This window comes from Thamnophis elegans, unplaced genomic scaffold, assembly GCF_009769535.1.
Source record: "Thamnophis elegans isolate rThaEle1 unplaced genomic scaffold, rThaEle1.pri scaffold_241_arrow_ctg1, whole genome shotgun sequence".
NCBI classification, from domain to species: domain Eukaryota; kingdom Metazoa; phylum Chordata; class Lepidosauria; order Squamata; family Colubridae; genus Thamnophis; species Thamnophis elegans.
Genome location: NW_022473710.1, coordinates 10,084 through 30,000, shown reverse-complemented (window position 1 = coordinate 30,000; position 19,917 = coordinate 10,084). Strand labels below are relative to the sequence as shown.

General features: G+C 46.7%; 1 protein-coding gene across 1 annotated transcript in view; it reads left to right on the top strand.

The window, feature by feature from the left end:
- The window catches only part of PSMF1 (proteasome inhibitor subunit 1), an 18,925-nt gene extending 339 nt beyond the window's left edge, over positions 1 to 18,586 (top strand). The window contains exons 2-7 of the mRNA XM_032238493.1: positions 5,893 to 6,045; positions 7,488 to 7,570; positions 9,088 to 9,285; positions 11,365 to 11,418; positions 13,317 to 13,475; positions 17,510 to 18,586. Of these exons, the coding sequence (XP_032094384.1) occupies positions 5,893 to 6,045; positions 7,488 to 7,570; positions 9,088 to 9,285; positions 11,365 to 11,418; positions 13,317 to 13,475; positions 17,510 to 17,561 (699 nt within the window). The 3' untranslated portion in view covers positions 17,562 to 18,586. The remainder of the gene's footprint in view (positions 1 to 5,892; positions 6,046 to 7,487; positions 7,571 to 9,087; positions 9,286 to 11,364; positions 11,419 to 13,316; positions 13,476 to 17,509) is intronic.
- The last annotated feature ends 1,331 nt before the right edge of the window (positions 18,587 to 19,917 follow it).

The window sequence follows — 19,917 nt, the reverse complement described above, 5'->3', positions numbered from 1 at the left end:
GTCGGGATCAAGGCCCCGATTGGCAAAAGCGTCCCTTGATCATTGCACGCCCCCCCCCCTCTTTCCCTGATTTCCGGGGGGGGGAAGCAAGTGGGGAGGGGGAGACTGGATGGGGTGGAAAGTTTTGGGGCGGGGTTGGAAGACGGAGTGCCTTGTTTTGGAAATGATGATTGTTTTGGAAATGATGATTATTGTTTTTGCTGTTATTGTTGTTATTGTTGCGTGGTTAATCTTTGGTGAGATTCACAGCCTTTGGGGCTGGTTGGTATCTCAACAGCTGGAGTCCTAACCAAGGAAAACCTAGGAACTGTTAAGGTAATGTCAGAGCAGTGTTTCTCAACCTTGGCAACTTGAAGATGTCCGGACTTCAACTCCCAGAATTCCCCAGCCAGCGAATTCGCTGGCTGGGGAATTCTGGGAGTTGAAGTCCGGACATCTTCAAGTTGCCAAGGTTGAGAAACACTGCGTCGGAGGATATAAGCTGTTCCAAGTAGGGTGGTGTTTTTTTCTTTATTATTATTATCATCTCTTTTATTCGTTAAACATGAAACTCAGCCAACTGAACATTCAGAAATGCATCACAAATACCAGTGACTGGCGCTAATGGTTGATACGGTTTGCTGCCAGCGTCCTAGGTATCAACCAAGGACCTTCTTAAAATATAAGATGTTCCGAGTAGCGCAGTTTTTTGCAGTTCTGTTGATGTTGTTGTTGTTATTTCTAAATTTATCGGACTTGAACATTCTGATTCTACAAAAAACCCACCCTACTTGGAACAGCTTATACCCTCCAACGTTACCTTAACAGTTCCTAGGTCCTCGGTTAGGACTCGAGCTGTTGAGCTACCAACCAGCCCCAAAGGCTGTGAATCTCAGATGCTGGCAGCCACCCATATCAAGCATTAGCACCAGTCAAGTTGTGACGCATCTTTAAATGTTCAGTTGACTGAGTTTCATGTTTAATGAACAAAAGAAAATAACAACTACAACAACAACAACAATAATAACAATAGCAATCAGAATTCATGTCTTCCTTCATAATGAGTTTTCTTCTTTTTTTATTTGGGAAATTATGAGGTTGATTTGTAGTTTATTAATAAATGCATTCATCTACCTGGCACCCAGGGGTTGCCCTATGGGGAGAATTGGGCAGCGTGTGAATAGAAGAGAATAGAATATTGAATGAATAGAAAATAGAATAGATTAGAATAGATTAAAATGGAATTGAATAGATTATGGAATGAATAGAGAATAGAATAGAATATGGAATGAATAGAGAATAGAATAGATTAGAATAGATTAAAATGGAATGGAATAGAATATGGAATGAATATAGAATAGAATAGAATATGGAATGAATAGAGAATAGAATAGAATAGAATATGGAATGAATAGAGAATAGAATAGATTAGAATAGATTAAAATAGAATGGAATAGAATATGGAATGAATAGAATAGAATAGAATATCAAATGAATAGAGAATAGAATAGATTAGAATAGATTAAAATGGAATGGAATAGAATATGGAATAAAAATAGAATAGAATAGAATAGAATAGAATAGAATAGAATAGAAATTCTTTATTGGCCAAGTGTGATTGGCCACAGAAAGAATTTGTTTTTGGTGCAGATGCTCTCATGTAGATAAAAAGACAAGATACTTTCATCAAGAATCATAAGGGACAACACTTAATGAAAGTCACAGGGTACAAATAAGCAATCAGGAAACAATCAATATCAATATAAATCGTAAGGAAACAAGCCACAAAGTGACAGTCCTGCAGTCATAAGTGCATAAGATTAATCAATCAATCAGTCAATCAATCCAGCTCCCAAGACTTAAGTCTTCAGAGGATAGATAAAGGTAAAAGGGACCAAACTGCTCAGGAACTCAAAAAATCTGGGTGGTTGTTTCTCAACGGTGGCACCTTTAAGAGGGCCGGACTCCAGATCCCAGAATGCATTGCGTGCTGTGGGACGCTGGGAGTTGAAGTCCTACACCTAGTGGCCAAAGTTGGAAAGCCCTGATTCTAAAAAAAAAGGGTTTTCAATCGGGTGGCAAAAGATATTTTAAAGTGACAAAGATTGAGACCCACTGCTATAGAGCGTGAAATATAAAAACAGCAGCCCTGCCTACCATATATATATAGACATATAATATATATAAACATTGCACAAAATTGCCGTTTCCCAAATGACAAACGGCCTGAGAGAAAATCATATTTACAGCATACATGCAGAAAATTCCATAACAAGGGTGCGGTTCTATTTTTGGAGAGCAGGGACCCCAGATTTTTAGGGGTCATCATAAGTAGGACTGCCTTGATTTCTTACGGGGGACAAAAACCTTAAGTCACGTTTCTCTGCGTGCTGTTAATCAGAAATAGAGCTGGAAGGGACCTTGGAGGTCTTCTAGTCCAGCCCCCTGCTCAAGCAGGAAGCCCTTACAGAATGACAGAATAACAAGAGTTGAAAGGGACCTCAGAGGTCTTCTATTCCACCCCTCTGCTCAAGCAGGAGATCCTTACAGAATTATAGAATAACAGATTTGGAAAAGACCTCAGAGGTCTTCTAGTCCAACCCCCTACTCAAGCAGGAGACCTTATATCCATTTCAGCCAAGGTCTTTTCTTAAAAACCTCCACTGACAACTTCTGGTGGCAAGCAGTTCCACTGGTTAATTGTTCTGACTGTCAGGAAGTTTCGCCTTAGTTCCAGGTTGCTTCTCTCCTTAGTTTCCATCCATTGTTTCTTGTCCTGTTTTCAGGGTCTTTGGAGAATAAGTTGACCCCACTCCTCTTGTTTGGAGCAGCCCCCCAAATATTGGAATGCTGCTATCATGTCCCCCCCCCCTTTAGTTCTTCTTTTCTTTAGACTGGCCAAATCCAAATATTGCAACCATTCTTAATACAGAAAAGAGAGATTCAACTTAGAAATAGGGAGAAATTTTCCAATTAACCAGTGGAACAGCTTGCCACCAGAAGTTGAGATTTTCCAGAAGACATTGGAGAACCGTTTGTCTGAAATGGGATAGGGTCTCCTGCTTGAGCAGGGGGCTGGACTAGAAGACCTCCAAGCTCCCTTCCAACTCTGTTATTCTGTAATTCTGTCAGGGTCCCCTGCTTGATCTGGGGGTTGGACTAGAAGACCTCCGAGGTCTCTTCCAACTCTGTTATTCTGTAATTCTGTCAGGGTCCCCTGCTTGAGCAGAGGGCTGGACTAGAAGACCTCCAAGCTCCCTTCCAACTCTGTTATTCTGTAATTCTGTAAGGGCCTCCTGCTTGATCTGGGGGTTGGACTAGAAGACCTCCGAGGTCCCTTCCAACTCTTGTTATTCTGTTACTCTGCAAGGGTCTCCTGCTTGAGCAGGGGGCTGGACTAGAAGACCTCCGAGGTCCCTTTCAACTATTCTTATTCTGTAATTCTCTAAGGGCCTCCTGCTTGAGCAGGGGGCTGGACTAGAAGACCTCCGAGGCCCCCTCCAACTCTGTTATTCTGTAATTCTGTCAGGGTCTCCTGCTTGAACAGAGGGCTGGACTAGAAGACCTCCAAGGTCCCTTCCAAGCCTGCTATTCCATTCTATTCAATGCTTTGGTCTTATCAATTGACAGAATTCTGCGCAGGCCAGCCTACGCTTCAGAAACCCCATGGAGAGTTTTTTTTTGGGGGGGGGGGGGCCAAAGCAAAATCGGGTTTGAAAAAACCCTTTGCAGCACCCTGAGAAAATTAAGGGGACCCCCTTGCTTCTTCTGTGGGAGGTGGGAAGCTGGGGGTGTTTGAGTGGTAGCTTGGAGGTCTAACAGAGGCGAGGGGGTTCTGCCCCAGCAGGTTTGAGGCTGGCCAGGCGCCCAAAATCACCAACGCGAACCATTTGCTCACAAAGGCTACATTTTGAGTGCTGCAGTGCTCCTCTTGCCTTTCTTTTATTTATTTGCTTGCTTGTTTTGTCCAGTGAGGATAGGATAATAAATATAAGTATAAACATGATTGTGAATACAGGAAAGGGATACGGATAAATGAGGACAGTAGGCGCACTGGTGCGCTTATGCATGCCCCCTTTATGCACCTCTTAGGAAGGGGGTGAGGTCAACAGTAGATTGGGAGGATATAGGTAGCTGTTGTGGCCCAGCAGGAACCGTTGGAGCTGCCACCAGACTCCGACAGCGAGGGGCCCTATGTGTCGGCTCTGGAGGATGTGGAGGACCCTGGACAGGGTTCCGACTCCGAGCAGGGCGCAGAGAGGCTGGTTGGCCACCAGGAGGCGCCTGAGCCTTGGACCAGTGGGGAGGAGACAAGGGAGTGTGATCCCGATGTCATGCATTGGAGCAGTGGGGAGGAGACAAGGGAGTTGGTCCTGGATGCCCGGCAACGGAGAGCTAATAGGCGTAAGACACAGTTACGCAGTTACAGGAGATAATTGCACTCAGCTGGTGGTCATTAGGCTCCTCTCAAGACTATAAAAGGAATGATTGTGCACACGCTCGTTGCAGGAGTCGACGTATTCACTAAAGTTGGAGAACTTTCGTGGCTATCTTGGCAGGCTGGATTGCTGCCAAGATCCTGTCTGTGTGTTAATAAATCCTTGCAGTATCCTTGTCTCGGTGTGCTTTGGTGTAGGACGAGCGGGGTCAGAAAAAGTAGCCCTTGATTTCGGACGGCAATTGAGCCCCAATTGAGGCTAAGAGAGACATTTTGTTAAGTGAGTTTTGCCCCATTTCACGACTTTTCTTGCCGTAGGTGTTAAGTGAATCATTGTTGTGGTTAGTCACACCGTCGTTAAGTGAATCCGGCTCCCCCCCCAGCCCCCGTTGGCTTGTCTTGCCAGAAGGTCGCAAAAGGGGGTCACACGACCCCAGGATACTGCGACCGTTGTAAATAGGAACCGGTTTCCCCAATTATCTGCATTTGGATTCACGGTGCTGCAAAGGTCAGGTCGTAAGGGTGAAAAGTTGTAGTAAGTGCTGTTGTGATTTTGAACGGCCACTAAATGAACTTTTGGAAGTCAAGGACAGCCTGTAGGTAGGGATTCAGTGCAGGAATTAAAGATAAAATAGAAAAAAGTGGACATTTAAACTCGGAGCTCTGTATATTATATTATGTCATGTCATTTCATGCTATGCTATGCTATATGATATGATAATATTATTGTATTGTGTTATATTGTATTATATTATATTTATTATATGTATTATATGTACTGTTTTTATTGTATTTATTGTATTTATTATATTTATTATATTTATTATATTTATTATATTTATTATATTTATTATATTTATTATATTTATTATATTTATTATATTTATTATATTTATCATATTATATTTATCATATTATATTCCCCCAAAATCATTCTCTTCCTCCTCCTGTTCCTCTCCTCTCCTCCTTTTCTTTGTATTCCACTTCACAAACTCCACTCCCTTCTAGCCCTGATGACATTACCTAGCTGGGTCACGAAACGTTCCCAAGAAAACCAGGCTCAGAGAGCACAAAGGACCCCACAGTTCTCCTCCTCTTCCTCCTCCTCCTCCTCCTCCTCCTCCTCCTCCTCCTCCTCCTCCTCCTCCTCCTCCTCCTCTTCCTCCTCCTCCTCCTCCCAGCAAACTCCACTCCCTTCTATCCCTCATTATGTTACATAGTTGGGTCATGAAACATCCCCAGGAAATCAGCCTAGCTCAGAGAGCACCAGGGACCCAACAGTTTTCCTCCTCCTCCTCCTCCTCCTCCTCCTCCTCCTCCTCCTCCTCCTCCTCCTCTCTGCAAACTCCACTCCCTTCTATCCCTGATAACGTTACCTAGTTGGGTCATGAAACGTCTCCAGGAAATCAGCCTAGCTCAGAGAGCACCAGGGACCCCACATTTAACCCTACCCCCTTCCTGGTGTCTTCCCGCAGGCGGCCGACAACGAGAGGAAGTCGGAAATGCTTCCCGCAGGCTGGAATGCGGACAAGGATCTCTACACTTTGCGCTACCGACTGAAGGACGATTCCCATGACCTGCTGGTGAAGGCCATCTTGATGGACAACAGCCTCATCCTCAACGTCATGGTGAGGCTGCTTTTTTGGGGGGTGGGGGGGCACTGATTTGGGCTCCCCTAAAAGGAAGAGAAACCTTTGTACTGAATGCTTCCCCCCGAAGGATGGAGATGTAAACTCAGAGCAGTCAAAAGTCTTACGGACTGCGGCTCATTGCCTGCCTTAAAGGTTATGGTCTCTTTTGAACCCAGAGCAGAAGCTAGGAGGGGGTGGGTAATAGGTCTGGGAGTACCTTCCCCCCCTCCGGGGGGGCCTGGTCACTCCATGGTTCTTCCAAAGCCCAGCAAGCATTTTGGGTTCGAGAGACACCAACGTTTAGCTCCAGTGTGCCAAAACCTGGACAACTTTAACAGTAATCAATAAAATAAATAACAGATTTAACAGTGCTGAAAGGGTCCTTGGAGGTCATCTAGTCCAACCCCCCCCCCCACCCAAGCAGGAGACCTTACAGTTCAGTTTCAGTTTCAGTTTATTGTATTTATATGCCGTCCTTTCCCCCCGAAGGGGGACTCAGGGCGGCTCACAACTCGAACCGGGGAAGGGGAATACAGACAAAAAATTTAAAAAACAAACATAAGAATATATAATTTAAAACTCACAACAGTCATACCATTCGAGGCGGGGGCAACAGTTCTTTAGCCCCATTTGACCGATGGCAGTCCAGTCTCTTCTTAAAAGCCTCCAGGGATGAAGCTCCCACAACTTCCCCACTGTTCCATGGGTTGATATTCTAACTGTCAGAAAATTCCTCCTTATTTCTGGATTGAATCTCTCCTTGGTCAGTTTCCATCCATTCTTCCTTGTCTGGCCTTGAAGGATAACTTGACCCCCCCCTCCTCCTCTCTGTGGCAGCCCCTCCAATATTGGAAGATGCTCTCCTGTCTCCCCTGGTCCTTCTCTTCCCTAGACTACCCAGGCCCAGTTCCTGCAACCGTTCTTCGTATGTTTGAGCCTTCAGTCCCCTCATTATCTTGGTTGATTAATCAAAAGGAAAGACTTTTAGGGAAAGCACTTTTAGGACTTCCTACAGAGGGATGTGGTAGCTCAGTGGCTAAGACGCTGAGCTTGTCAATCAGAAAGGTTGGCAGTTTGGGGGTTCGAACCCCCAGCGCCACGTAACGGAGTGAGCTCCCGTGACTTGTCTCAGCTTCTGCCAACCGAGCAGTTCGAAAGCAGGTAAAAAATGCAAGTAGAAAAATAGGAACCATCTTTGGTGGGAAGGGAAGAGCGTTCCGTGCGCCTTCGGGCGTTGAGTCATGCCGGCCACATGACCACGGAGACGTCTTCGGACAGCGCTGGCTCTTCGGCTTTGAAACAGAGGTGAGCAGCGCCCCCTAGAGGCGGGAACGACCAGCACATCTGTGCGAGGGAAACCTTTTCCTTTATCTTGTAGAGGGTTAGGGTTCATCAGCTCTACCCTTCACTGTTTTTTTTCCCCACCTTTCTCCATCCAGGATCCTAAAACGCAGAAAGTGGCAGATTTGACGTTGAAAATAACCAACTTCGTTGACCCAGAACATCTGCAAGATTTCGACAAGTAATTGAAGTTCTTTTCACGTGTTTAAGGGGGGGGGTGCCATAAAATGGGGGCCATTCGCACCCAGCTTCACGGGTTGCTTGGATCTGTATGGTGCAAGCCTTGGATTTATTAATTTTTATGTACTGATCGATCGCCCACCTTTTATTATTTTTATAAATGACTCAAAGCAGCGAACATACCCAGTAATCCTTCCTCCTCCTATTTCCCGTGCAACAACTAATAGCTTTCATGCCTAAGGGGGGGACTAGAACTCTCGATCTCCTGGTGATCGGCCCAAAGTCATCCAGATTGCTTTCATGTTTATGTCAGGACTAGAACTCTCTGTCTCCTGGTGATCGGCCCAAAGTCACCCAGATGGTTTTCATGTTTATGTCAGGACTAGAACTCTCTGTCTCCTGGTGATCGGCCCAAAGTCACCCAGGTGGCTTTCATGTTTATGTCAGGACTAGAACTCTCTGTCTCCTGGTGATCGGCCCAAAGTCACCCAGATGGTTTTCATGTTTATGTCAGGACTAGAACTCTCTGTCTCCTGGTGATCGGCCCAAAGTCACCCAGGTGGCTTTCATGTTTATGTCAGGACTAGAACTCTCTGTCTCCTGGTGATCGGCCCAAAGTCACCCAGGTGGCTTTCATGTTTATGTCAGGACTAGAACTCTCTGTCTCCTGGTGATCAGCCCAAAGTCACCTGATGGCTTTTATTCCTAAAGGGGGACTAGAACTCACCGTCTCCTGGTGATCGGCCCAAAGTCACCCAGGTGGCTTTCATGTCTATGTCAGGACTAGAACTCTCAGTCTCCTGGTGATCGGCCCAAAGTCACCCAGGTGGCTTTCATGTCTATGTCAGGACTAGAACTCTCTGTCTCCTGGTGATCGGCCCAAAGTCACCCAGGTGGCTTTCATGTTTATGTCAGGACTAGAACTCTCTGTCTCCTGGTGATCGGCTCAAAGTCACCCAGGTGGCTTTCATGCCTAAAGTGGGACTAGAACTCCCTCTCTCCTGGTGATCGCCCCAAAGTCACCTGATGGTTTTCATTCCTAAAGTGGGACTAGAACTCTCTGTCTCCTGGTGATCGGCCCAAAGTCACCCAGATGGCTTTCATGTTTATGTCAGGAATAGAACTCTTGAGGCCAAAATTTTTGTTGCTTATTCAGACAATTGTTATGTGAATTTTGCCCCATTTTACGACCTTTCTTGCCACAGTTGTTCAGTGAATCACAGCCGTTGTTCAATTCCTAACACCGTTGTTAAATGAATCTGGCTTCCCTCCACGGACTTTGCTTGTCAGAAAATCGCAAAAGGGGAACCTGTGACCACCGTCGTAAATACGAGTCAGTTGCCAAGTATCCAGATTTTGACCATGCGACCATGGGGATGCGGCAACGGTTGTAAACGGTGAAAAACGGCCCTAAGTCACTTTTTCAGTGCCGTCGTAACTTTGAACCGTCATTAAGTGAATGATCGTGAGTCGAGGACTACGTGTTTCCTGACGTCCAATGATTCTCTTTTTTTACAGGGTATATCGGAACGTGGAGGACTTACAGACCCAGATCGTCCATCACATACTATCCCCGTTTGAAACCCTGAAGCGGCCGCCCATCGCCAAGGAGGAAGAGCCCAAAAGGGAGAGGAACCCCTCACCCCCCAACCCCCCAGACCACGACCCTCTCTGGATCCCACCTCGGCATCCTCACGGCAGCCGGCAGCCCAACTGGTGAGTGCCTCGGGCTTTGGTGTGCTGGCTGCGCCGGCTTCGTGAATCTGTGGACCTCGCTGAGGACTAGAATGATTGTGTTGTGGCCTGCCAACAGAGCAAGCAGCAGATTCGGACAGTGAGGAGGTTGGGGAGGAAGATGGGCCAGTCCTGGAGTCTGGGGAAGGCTCGGATGCGTCGGAGGCAGAGAGGGGGCCAGGGCCGTCTGACAGTTATCAGCTTCCTTCGGAGTCAGACATCAGTGAGGCAGAGGAACAGCTGGAGCCTGTTCCCAGTGTGCGCATGCACAGAGTTGCCAGATGAAAGGAACAGCTAAAGAACAGGGGTTGACTTGGGAGTGAGGCCACAGGTAGACGGTGAATGGCCCCTCCCAGAGGAAATAAAAGAGGAGCGAAAGGGGAGTGGAGTTTGCAGGAGACCATTAGTTCGCTTCATTGGTTCGTGACTCTCCAAGACTCCTGGCCAAGATCTGCAGATATCAGCCTGGCAGCTCTCCAAGCCAGAGAAGGTCTGTGACCGTAAATCCTCCCTTGAAAGACTTGGCTGGGTGTGAAGGAGCAGAATTCACAGTCAATTAATAAAAGGGGTTTTTCCCGGAGTTTGCTTCATGCTCTTGGGAAGCCTCGCTCAGAACAGATGGAGCGCACACTATTTGCCCAGGAGGGTCCCCATTTCGCCTGTTCTGGGGTTCCGTAGATCCAGGGGTAGGTTTCAGCCGGTTCGCACCGGTACGCTAGAACCCGTTCGTGAAATTTAGCGTACCATTTGGAACCCGTTTGTCTGGTGACACAATTGCGGAACGCTCCCTCCCGCCTGCCCGTCCGGTCGCTGCTCGCCCCGCCCATCCGCTCGCCCCGCCCATCCACACCATGCTTTCCCTGCCCACCACTCACTGATTGGCTGGCTCACCAATTGCCCTGCCTCTTTCTTTCTCCGAAGGCGTGCAAGAACCCCCCTCCCCCTCCATTCCCCGAACGTGTGAAGGAAGGAACCTGCAGGCTATTTTGCCTCGGCTACGCGATCTCCTTTCGTTCTCTGTCTTCTGCACTCCTTCCTTCCTTCCCTCAGCGCCCACCAAAACGCTGCCCCCGCTCGGCTGCCGTCACCGCCGCCACGCCCCCCCCCCTGCGTGCCCGGCCTCCGGCCTGAGTGGTAGCAAGCGATGGCGGTGCGGGGCAGCTGGCAGCGGCTACCGCTCCTGGGCTAGCTGTGGGTCGCGCTGCTCGGCGGGCAGCGCCCCGACTTCCCCGCCGCCGTTGCGCCACCTCAGCAGCAGCACCTCTCGCCCGCAGAACCGAGGCGGGGAAGAAGATCAAGAGACATGGAGCCACAGACTCCTCCCTTCCTCCCCCCCCCCCCACAGCTCGCCTCCTTGGGTAGGGCCAGGGCGCGCACAGGGTGGGTGGAGTTTGCGGCCAACTTTAAAGTGAATGGGGCTGTTTGTGACTAAATGGGACACAGAGCATAGAGGGATGCAAGGGAACATGGAAGTAATCTAGTCCAACCCCTTCCCAAGGCGGGAGTCCTTACACTTCCTTCTATTTGAGAGCTGTCAGTGGCAGACAGGAGGGAAATGGTGTGTGTGTGTGTGTATGAGCGAGAGAAAGAAAGAATGAGAAAGAGAAAGAAAGTTAGAGAGAGAAGAAGGAAGGAAGAGAAAGAAAGAAAATAAGTGGGGGAGAGACACACAGGAAGGAAGGAAGGGAAAGAAAGAAAGAAAATAAGTGGGGGAGAGAGACACAGGAAGGAAGGAAGGAAGGAAGGAAGGAAGGAAGGAAGGAAGGAAGGAAGGAAACTTATGAGCACAATTGAGGCCAAAATTTTGGTTGCTAAGCAAGAGCGTTGTTAAGTGAGTTTCACCACATTTCCCAACTTGGCCACGCCTACCTGGTCACACGACTGCCAAGCCACGCCCACCCAGTCACATGATCTCCGAGCCACGCCCACCCAGTCACATGATCGCCGAGCCACTCCCACAAGTCAGGCCGCACCTACAGAATAGGTTCTGAAAAAAATTTGAAACCCACCACTGCGTAGATCCATTGTCTGACATTGTAATGAAAGTGAGTTCTCTTTCAGGCCAGATCCGCTCGATCCGTTCAATATCGGCAGACAAGATCTGGATCCTTTGGCGTAAGTCGATCCCGCATTTCGAGCGCTGCCTTTTTGCAATTCACCCGGTTGCTTCTCAACCTTAGCGATTTTTAAGAGGTACAAGAATGGGGTACAACATTGTTACGTGATTTATATATTGCCGACCCAACCGCTAGAATTATATTCCTAACAGGGTGGGCTTCAATTCCCAGAATGCCCCAAGTAGCTAGAAGCTTCCTTGGACAGGTGATCTACCCACCCCATCGCTTGTCCAGATCTCAATTTTTAAATTCTATTTATTCGATTTTCATATCTCTCCTTTATTGCTTCATAGATCACTCAAGGCAGTGAACATACCTAATACACTTTTTCTTTGTCCTATTTTTCCCACAACAACCTTGTGAGGTGGGGTGGGCTGGAGAGAATGATTGGCCCAAAGTCACCTAGATGTCAGGATTCCAAATAGCATCCAAAAGTAAATCAGAATCCGAGGCAAAGGATTCCTCAAAGTTCCAATTGATGAAGAGAGCCATGTTGGCACATCTGGGAAAACTCGAATCTGAGAGCTTCCCCACCCAGTTGAAAGTTCAAGATCTTGCCCCCCACACCCACAAGTCCATTCCCACGGTCCAATCTCCCACTGCCACGCTGGCAGTTCCACCCATCCAGTTCCTGTCAGGTGCAGAGGTCCAAAGACAAAGATTGATTTGATTTGATTTGATTATATTTATATGCCACCCTTTTCCCCGAAGGGGACTCAAGGCGGCTCACAATTCAAATCAGGGAAAGGGGGTACAAACAGGAAATAAAAAGACAAAACATAACAATACATAATTTAAAAACACACAACAGTCATACCATTCGAGGCGGGGGGCAACAGCTCTTTAGCCCCAGGCCTGTCGGAACAGCCAGGTTTTAAGGGCTTTGCGGAAGGCCTGGAGGGTGGTGAGGGTTCGGATCTCCACGGGGAGCTCGTTCCAGAGGGTCGGAGCAGCCACAGAGAAGGCCATCCTCCGGGTAGTCGCCAGTCGGCATTGGCCGGCGGATGGGATTTGGAGGAGGCCTAATCTGTGGGATCTGATCGGTCTATTGGAGGCAATTGGCAGCAGGCGGTCTCTCAAGTACCCAGGTCCAATACCATGAAGGGCTTTATAAGTGACGACTAGCGCCTTGAAGCGTATCCGGAGACCAATAGGCAGCCAGTGCCGCTCGCGGAGGATAGGTGTTACGTGGGTGAACCGAGGTGCACCCACGATCGCTCGCGCGGCTGCATTCTGGACAAGCTGAAGTCTCCGAATGTTCTTCAAGGGCTGCCCCATGTAGAGCACAAAGGATGATCTTGGCTTTCTAGAAAGAATGTTGTTATGGCTGCATAGCATCTAACTCCGTACAATCCCCCCTCTCATTTTACCACAATAGAAAATGCATAGCAGAATAATAGAAAGTGTGGCAGGCCAAAGACCCAAAAGAAAAGATGACTACAGGCCTGACACTAGATGTTTTTCATGTCTAAGACAGGACTAGAACTCCCAGTCTCCCAGTGATTCTCCCAAAGTCACCCAGATGTCTTTGATATCTTAAAACATAACTACAACTCACTGTCTCCTGGCAATTGGCCCAAAGTCACCCAGCTGGGTTTTCCAGCATAAGGTGGGACTAGAACTCCCATTCTCCTGGTGATTGGCTCAAAGTCACCCAGTTGGCTATCATGTCCAATACAGGATTAGAACTCCCGGTGATTGGCCCAAAGTCACCCAGCTCGCTTTCATGTCTCAGACAGGACTAGAACTCCCCATCTCCCGGGGATTGGCTCAAACTCACCCAGCCAGCTTTTCTGCCTAAGATAGGACTAGAACTCCCAGTCTCCTGGTTTCTAACCCGGTGCATTAACCACTAAAGCAAACTAACTCTAATTCACTCTCGATTCTCTTCCTCAGAGGCCGAGGTGGAGGAATGATCTTTGATCCACTTCGATCAGGATTTCGGAATCCTGTCCTGGACCCCTCTTCCGGGCTCCCCAGCAGACTCCCCCCTGGTTCCGTTCCTCCAGGGGCCCGGTTTGACCCATTTGGACCCCCGGGAACCAGCCGGCCCGGGTAAGTATGGCGGAAATTCTTACGCATTGAATTGCTGAAAAGTGGAATGTTCAAAATGTGTTCATTTTGCATTTGTTGAGAACTTACAACACATTGATGCTAAACTTAAAACAGTCACTAAGTGAGTAGTCCATCGTAACGTGAAAAGGTCAGTAACCAGTCGGTCGTAAGTCGAGGAGTACCTAATCTAAATTTTATCTTAAATTTAGGAATGTGCCCAGGGGCATTGTGATGACCCAGGGCGTGGCACGAAAGCCACACGACCAGAATGTCAGGGTTCCAAATAGCATCCAAAATTAAATCAGAGTCCAAGGCAAAGGATTCCTCAAAGTTCCAATTGATGAAGAGAGCCATGTTGGCACATCTGGGGAAACCCGAATCTGAAAGCTTCCCGGTTTTCCCCACCCAGTTGAAAGTTCAAGATCTTGTCCCCCACACCCACAAGTCCATCCCATGGTCCCATCTCCCACTGCCATGCTGGCAATTCCACCCATCCAGTTCCAGTCAGGTGCAGAAGTGTAAAGATGAAGGATGACCTTTGCTTTCTAGAAAGAATGTTGTTATGGCTACATATCATCTAATCCATACAATTCCTCCTCCCGTTTTCCCACCATAGAAAATGCATAGCAGAATAATAGAAACTGTGGCAGGCCAAAGAGCCGAAAGGAAAGATGGCTGCAGGCCTGACACGGAGAACAGGTCTAACTCCCCTTTATTGCTCCAACTGTGGCCCCAAACATTCCCACATTCACTACAAGTCCCGGAGCAAAGCTCTCACACAAATCTTCAGAAGCCTCTGGCTATAAGTAGTCCATTAAGCCAGGTTAATCTAACAGTAACCAGGGCAAGTTCAAGGAAGCAGGAAAACTGGCAAGACAAGAGTACAGCAATCTCCAGGCATCGGCAAGTGCACACGAAGCTCCCCAGGTTCAACCCTTGTTTCCGACAAATGCCCTTCCCACCGGCACCTCCTTACATCTCAGTCCCCTGGTGTGCCTTGTGAAAGGGGTCAGAGCACTCTCCTTCCCCTTAGTCGGCTCAGACTCCGTCGGTCTCGCCTTCTCTCTTCCCTCCATGCTCTCGGATCAGGAGGCGGAGGTCCTTGCTCTTTCCCTGAGCTCTCCCTGTCTGCAGGACGTACTTGTCTCTGCCCTTCGCCAGTTGCCCCCCGAGGCCAATGGAGCTGGCCTCCTTACAACAGTTCATTTAGTGACCGTTCAAAGATACAACGGCGCTGAAAAAAGTGGCTTATGACCGTTTTTCACACTTAGCAACCGTTGCAGCCTCGTGATCAAAATCCAGCCGCTTGGCAACTGACTCATCTTTAGGACGGTCGCAGCGACCACCCCCCCACAGCGATTCACTTAGCAACCGTGGCAAGGGACGTCGTAAAATGGGGAAGACCTCATTTAACAACAGATATTCTGGGCTCAGTTATGTCCGTACATCGAAAGCTGCCTGCAGAAGAACTGGAAGGAATGATAGGATGTGAAATAGTTAAAAAGGTCAAATATTTAGGAGTTCATATTTCAACCTCAAACGGGAAGTTATATAAGTATAATTATGAACCACTTTGGCATAGTATACAGACAGAGATGAAAAAATGGGAAAAGTTACAGTTATCCTTGCTGGGAAGAATAGCAGCAGTGAAAATGAATACTTTACCTAAATTTTTATTTCTTTTTCAAATGTTACCAATACTTAAAAAAGATGCGAACTTGCTAGAATGGCAGAAGGGCATTAATAAATTTGTATGGGCAGGGAAGAAACCGAGAGTAAAACTAAAAATAATGCAAGATGCGCGCGAGAGGGGAGGTTTGAAATTACCCAATTTAAAACTATATTATGATGCAGTAGTTTTATCTGTAAATAGTGATTGGATTAATTTAACAAATGATAGGATACTTAATATCGAGGGGTATGATCTGGTATATGGCTGGCATGCTTACCTGCTATATAACAAAAAGAGTGGACAAGAATTTTAAAAGTCATATTTTAAGGAATCCTTTACTGCGGGTCTGGAAAAAATATCAATACAAATTAAATGATAAGATACCCATGTGGGCAATTCCTAGACATGCAATAGAAAATATGAACATAGTACAAAAACAGGATATAATTACTTACAGACAGCTTCTTATCCTAGAAAGGGGTGTATTACCATCCTTGGATGAATTAAAAGAGGAAAAGGTAATCCAAACATGGTTCCAGTATGGACAGCTACAGGCCAGGTGGAAAACAGATCCAAAAATTGGTTTTATGCAAGTCGAGGATAATTTATTTAAACAAATAAGAGATCAACGCTTAATGCATATAAAGAGACTATACAATGTATTAGTACAGATGGATTCCGAAACAGAATTAGTTAAAGACTGTATGATAAAAGTGGGCTCAAAATATTGAAAGCTGCCTGCATTAACGTTTTACCTCGGGCACTGTAATTTACGTGCATAATTTGTGCCACTGTTTTAATCTTAGCCTCGGTTTAATTTTTGATCGATTCTGTTAGTTTTGAGGCTTAGCATTTTTCAATCTAGCTCATCCAGATGGCCTGAGATTAGCTGCATAACTGAGTTAAGCATCTTACGTAAACACAACTGCGGGATTTTATTCTAGGATTATGTCTTTATCTGCCCCCATCAGCTAGTTCTCTGCTAAACCATCAATAAAAATAAAAATAAAAAAAACCACCCCAAACTATTGACCTCCATAATCACTGGGCGTTCGCAAGGACTGGGAAAAATAAATTCGTAAAGACCCAGAAAATCCTGACCATTCTAGTCAAAGGCCCTTGTATATTCAAACAACCTATCGAAAAGTAATAGAAGAGAGGCAGAAGAAAAGATATAATATCTTTATATTATATCTTTATATAGAGAGAAGAAAGGAGGGAAGGAAGGAGAGAAGGAGAGAAGAAAGGAGGGAAGGAAGAAGGGAATGTAGGAGAGAAGGAAGGGGGAAGGAAGGAAAGGAAGGGGGAAAGGAAGGAGAGAAGGAGAAAAGAAAGGAGGGAAGGAAGGAGGGAAGGGGAAGGAGGGAGGGAAGGAGGGAGGGAAGGAAGGGGAGTAGGAGAGAAGAAACGAGGGAAGGAAAGAGGGAGGGAGGGAAGAAGAAGTAGGACCGTTGTAAGATAAGATGGATCTATGGGATGTTAAAAAAGCAATCTTCAAGTATATTGTCAACAGTAGGGAACAATTGTTATAAATACATATTATTAATAACAGTTATGAGATCATATAATTGTGAATGTATATATGAAATTGATAAAATTAAAATAATTTTAAAAAATTATTCAAAAAAAAAAGATATAATACATATAAAAAGAAAAGAAAAAGGAATCTAAGAACATGGGATAAAAGGAGAACCAGAAAATTGATGAAAAGCAAAACTTTAAAGAGAGTAAGAAATGAACTAAGAGAAAAGGAGGAGGAAGGGATATATTCGTAGAATAAAATGAAATATGTTAATACTGTTAATGATATGTAGCCACTTAAGATGTGAGGAAATTATATTAACATTACTAACTGTGGATAGCTAATTAAGTAAAATGCTTATTACATAACAATTGAATTTGAGGATATATATGCTATCTATACAAAATAGAACAACAGATAGGGAAATGAAATGATAAATTCGGTTTACTGCTGAAGGGGCAAATAATGATATTGTTGTAGTGTTATAAAAAAAATGAAGTTTAAGATGGAAATATGGGAAGAAAATAATACGGCTAAAATTGGAAATGGTAATATGATGTAAAATGAATTAAAACCCCGGCCAATAATACTTTGTTTACAAAAGAATTTAAAATTTGTAACAAAAAAAGACTTTGCTTGAAAGGGAAAAAAAGGCCCAAACTTCCTCCCCAACCTCCTCACTGTCTGAGTCTGCCGCCAGTTCCACTGGCCGCTAGTGGGATACAACAGTCCATATTTCCGCGTGGTTGGTTGTGGAATTCTGGGATTTGAAGTCCACAGCTCTAAAATTAGCCGAGTTTGGAAACTCCCAAAACAAAGCTTTCTCCATTCCTCTTTCAGGCCTAATCCCGATCACCTTCGCCCTCCGGATTATGATGATATGTTCATGTGACGACCGCCAAGATGCCGCATCTCTTTCCCGGAAGACCGACGTCTGATGCTTATCCAGAAGTGGGGCAGAGTTGGCCTGTCCCGTAGCGGTTTTCTGTCCCGGCCTGCGTGTTTTGGTCCCACTCCTATAAAACCAAAGAGAAAAAGGCGCACCGTTTTTTCTTTCAGCCTCTGGCCTTTTTCTCTTTCTCCCTCCCAGCATTTTACGTTCGTTCCATCCGGGACGCCAATTTGACGATCCAACATTGTGTGGTCCAAAACCAGCGGTGTTTACAAGGCTAGAACTCTTTTTCAAAAGCAGCGAGCAATGCCAGAACCTCCGGGGAAGGTTCTGTCTATATCAGGATGGTTAACCTGGTTTAATCCCGAACCCAATTTGTCATGAAACGGGGTGGAGCTACACAAGGGTAGATCAACCGCCAACATCTTCCTCATCTCTCGTTTTCAGATCCTTCCGATTTCTCGTGGAAACGAATGGTATGCCCGTACAGGGAGTTTTTGTCACATGCCGCCCTAAACTTTGGTGGCGATGTGATCCAGCAAAATGCCCGCCCCCCCCTTTGTCGTGCTTCCAGCCCCCTTAATTTTCCTACAAACCCCCCCCCCCCGCTTGCCACAACTTCACGGAGTGTGGAGAAACTGAAACGAGAACTTGGAGGTGCCCAAATACCTGTGGAAAGACCGAGGGGATTTAACAACTAATGGGCGGTATTTGGGCCAAGGCTGCCAGCTGCCGACTGTTGTTTCGGTGAGTTGAGGCTTGTTCAAAGAGCTAATTTAGTGAGGATAAATCTCTGAGCCTACCCCCCCATCCCACACACACACCCATCTTCAAACACAACACAACCACACATGTCTACAACTCCAAAGCTGGCTCAATTGAACTGGTTTTGCTGGTAGGAGACCTCGGTGCCCAATTCCACCTGGAAAGACTTCCTGTCACCCCGCTGTCTCCATTACAGGTTGCAATTAGTCGTTGCCTTAACAAACAAACAAAACACACAATAAAATGAACAATGAACCTCAGTCTGCAGTCTCTCAAAGCAAGTTTATTTATGAAGTTTGTGTGCGGCCCGTAGAAGTGGTGCGGTGGTCTAGAGGTGGAACCCTCGCCTCACAAATCAGGAGGCTGTGAGTTCGATCCTAGGTAGAGGCAGATATTTCTCTCTGTGGGCACAGTGAGAATATATCTGCTGAACGAAACTCCGTGTTGGCGATAGGAAAGGCATCCGGCCATTAAACACACTGCTAGCACCATTCAGCTGCCCAGACTCCACCCTGCAAAGGATTATGGGGCCATTAAATGGGGATGATGATTCGCTGCCCATCTCTTATCCAGCGATTCCAGCCGGCTTACAACATAAAAGCATTAAAAAAAACCCACATGAAATCATCAGTCATAGAAACACAGCGGATAAAAACATGAACGAATAAAATCAGTACGGTAATCCTCAACTTATAACAGTTCATTTGGTGATCGAAGTTACAACAGCACTGAAAAAAGTGACCTATGACCGTTTTTCACATTTAACGACCGTCGCAGCATCCCCGGGGTCACGTGATAAAAATTCAAGCACTTGATTCGTATTTACAACGGCCGCAGTGTCTCGAAAATCACGGGATTCCCCCTTCGCGACCTTCTGACCCGTAAAGTCCAGGGGGAAGCCGCTTTCACAACCACGTGACCAACTTAAGAACTGCAGTGATTCACTTTACAACCGTGGCAAGAAAGGTCGTAAAATGGGGGCAGAAGCCACTTGACAAACGTCTCGCTCGGCAACAGGAATGTTGGGCTCCATTCTGGTCGTAAGTCGAGGACTCTCTGTAATACCAGACGGCAAAGGAGGGAGCCGGACACATGTGAGGAGGGGGAGGTAGAATTAAGTTTTAATGAGTCAAAACACGGGTGGAATTCAGCCGGTTAGGACGAGTTCCGGTTGCTAATTTTGCATCCGGTTTGCCAAACCAGTTGTTGCAAGGACTGGCTGGCCTCGCCCCTCTCAAGAGTCTCCACACGGACTGTTCATGCCAGGTAAGCACAGGGCCCGCCGGGAGGCTCCAGGAGGGCTTAAAACAGGCCTACCGGAAGTTCCAGAAGTCCAGAAAGGAGCCCATTTCCAGCTTCTGGAGGGTCTCTGGAGCCCGGGGGAGGACATTTTCGCCCTCTGGAGGCTCAAGGAAATGCCCCCCTCCCTCCAGCTGTCGCCGTGAGGAGGCTGAGTAAACCATGCCCCCCAGACTAGTGGTAGGTTCTGGGCGGTACACTCCAGTCCATGCGTACCGGTGCTTGCCGGAAGCAGCAGCCACCATACCAGAACGGTGCTTTGGAGGGCCTGCCCTCCCGCCCTCGTTCCTTA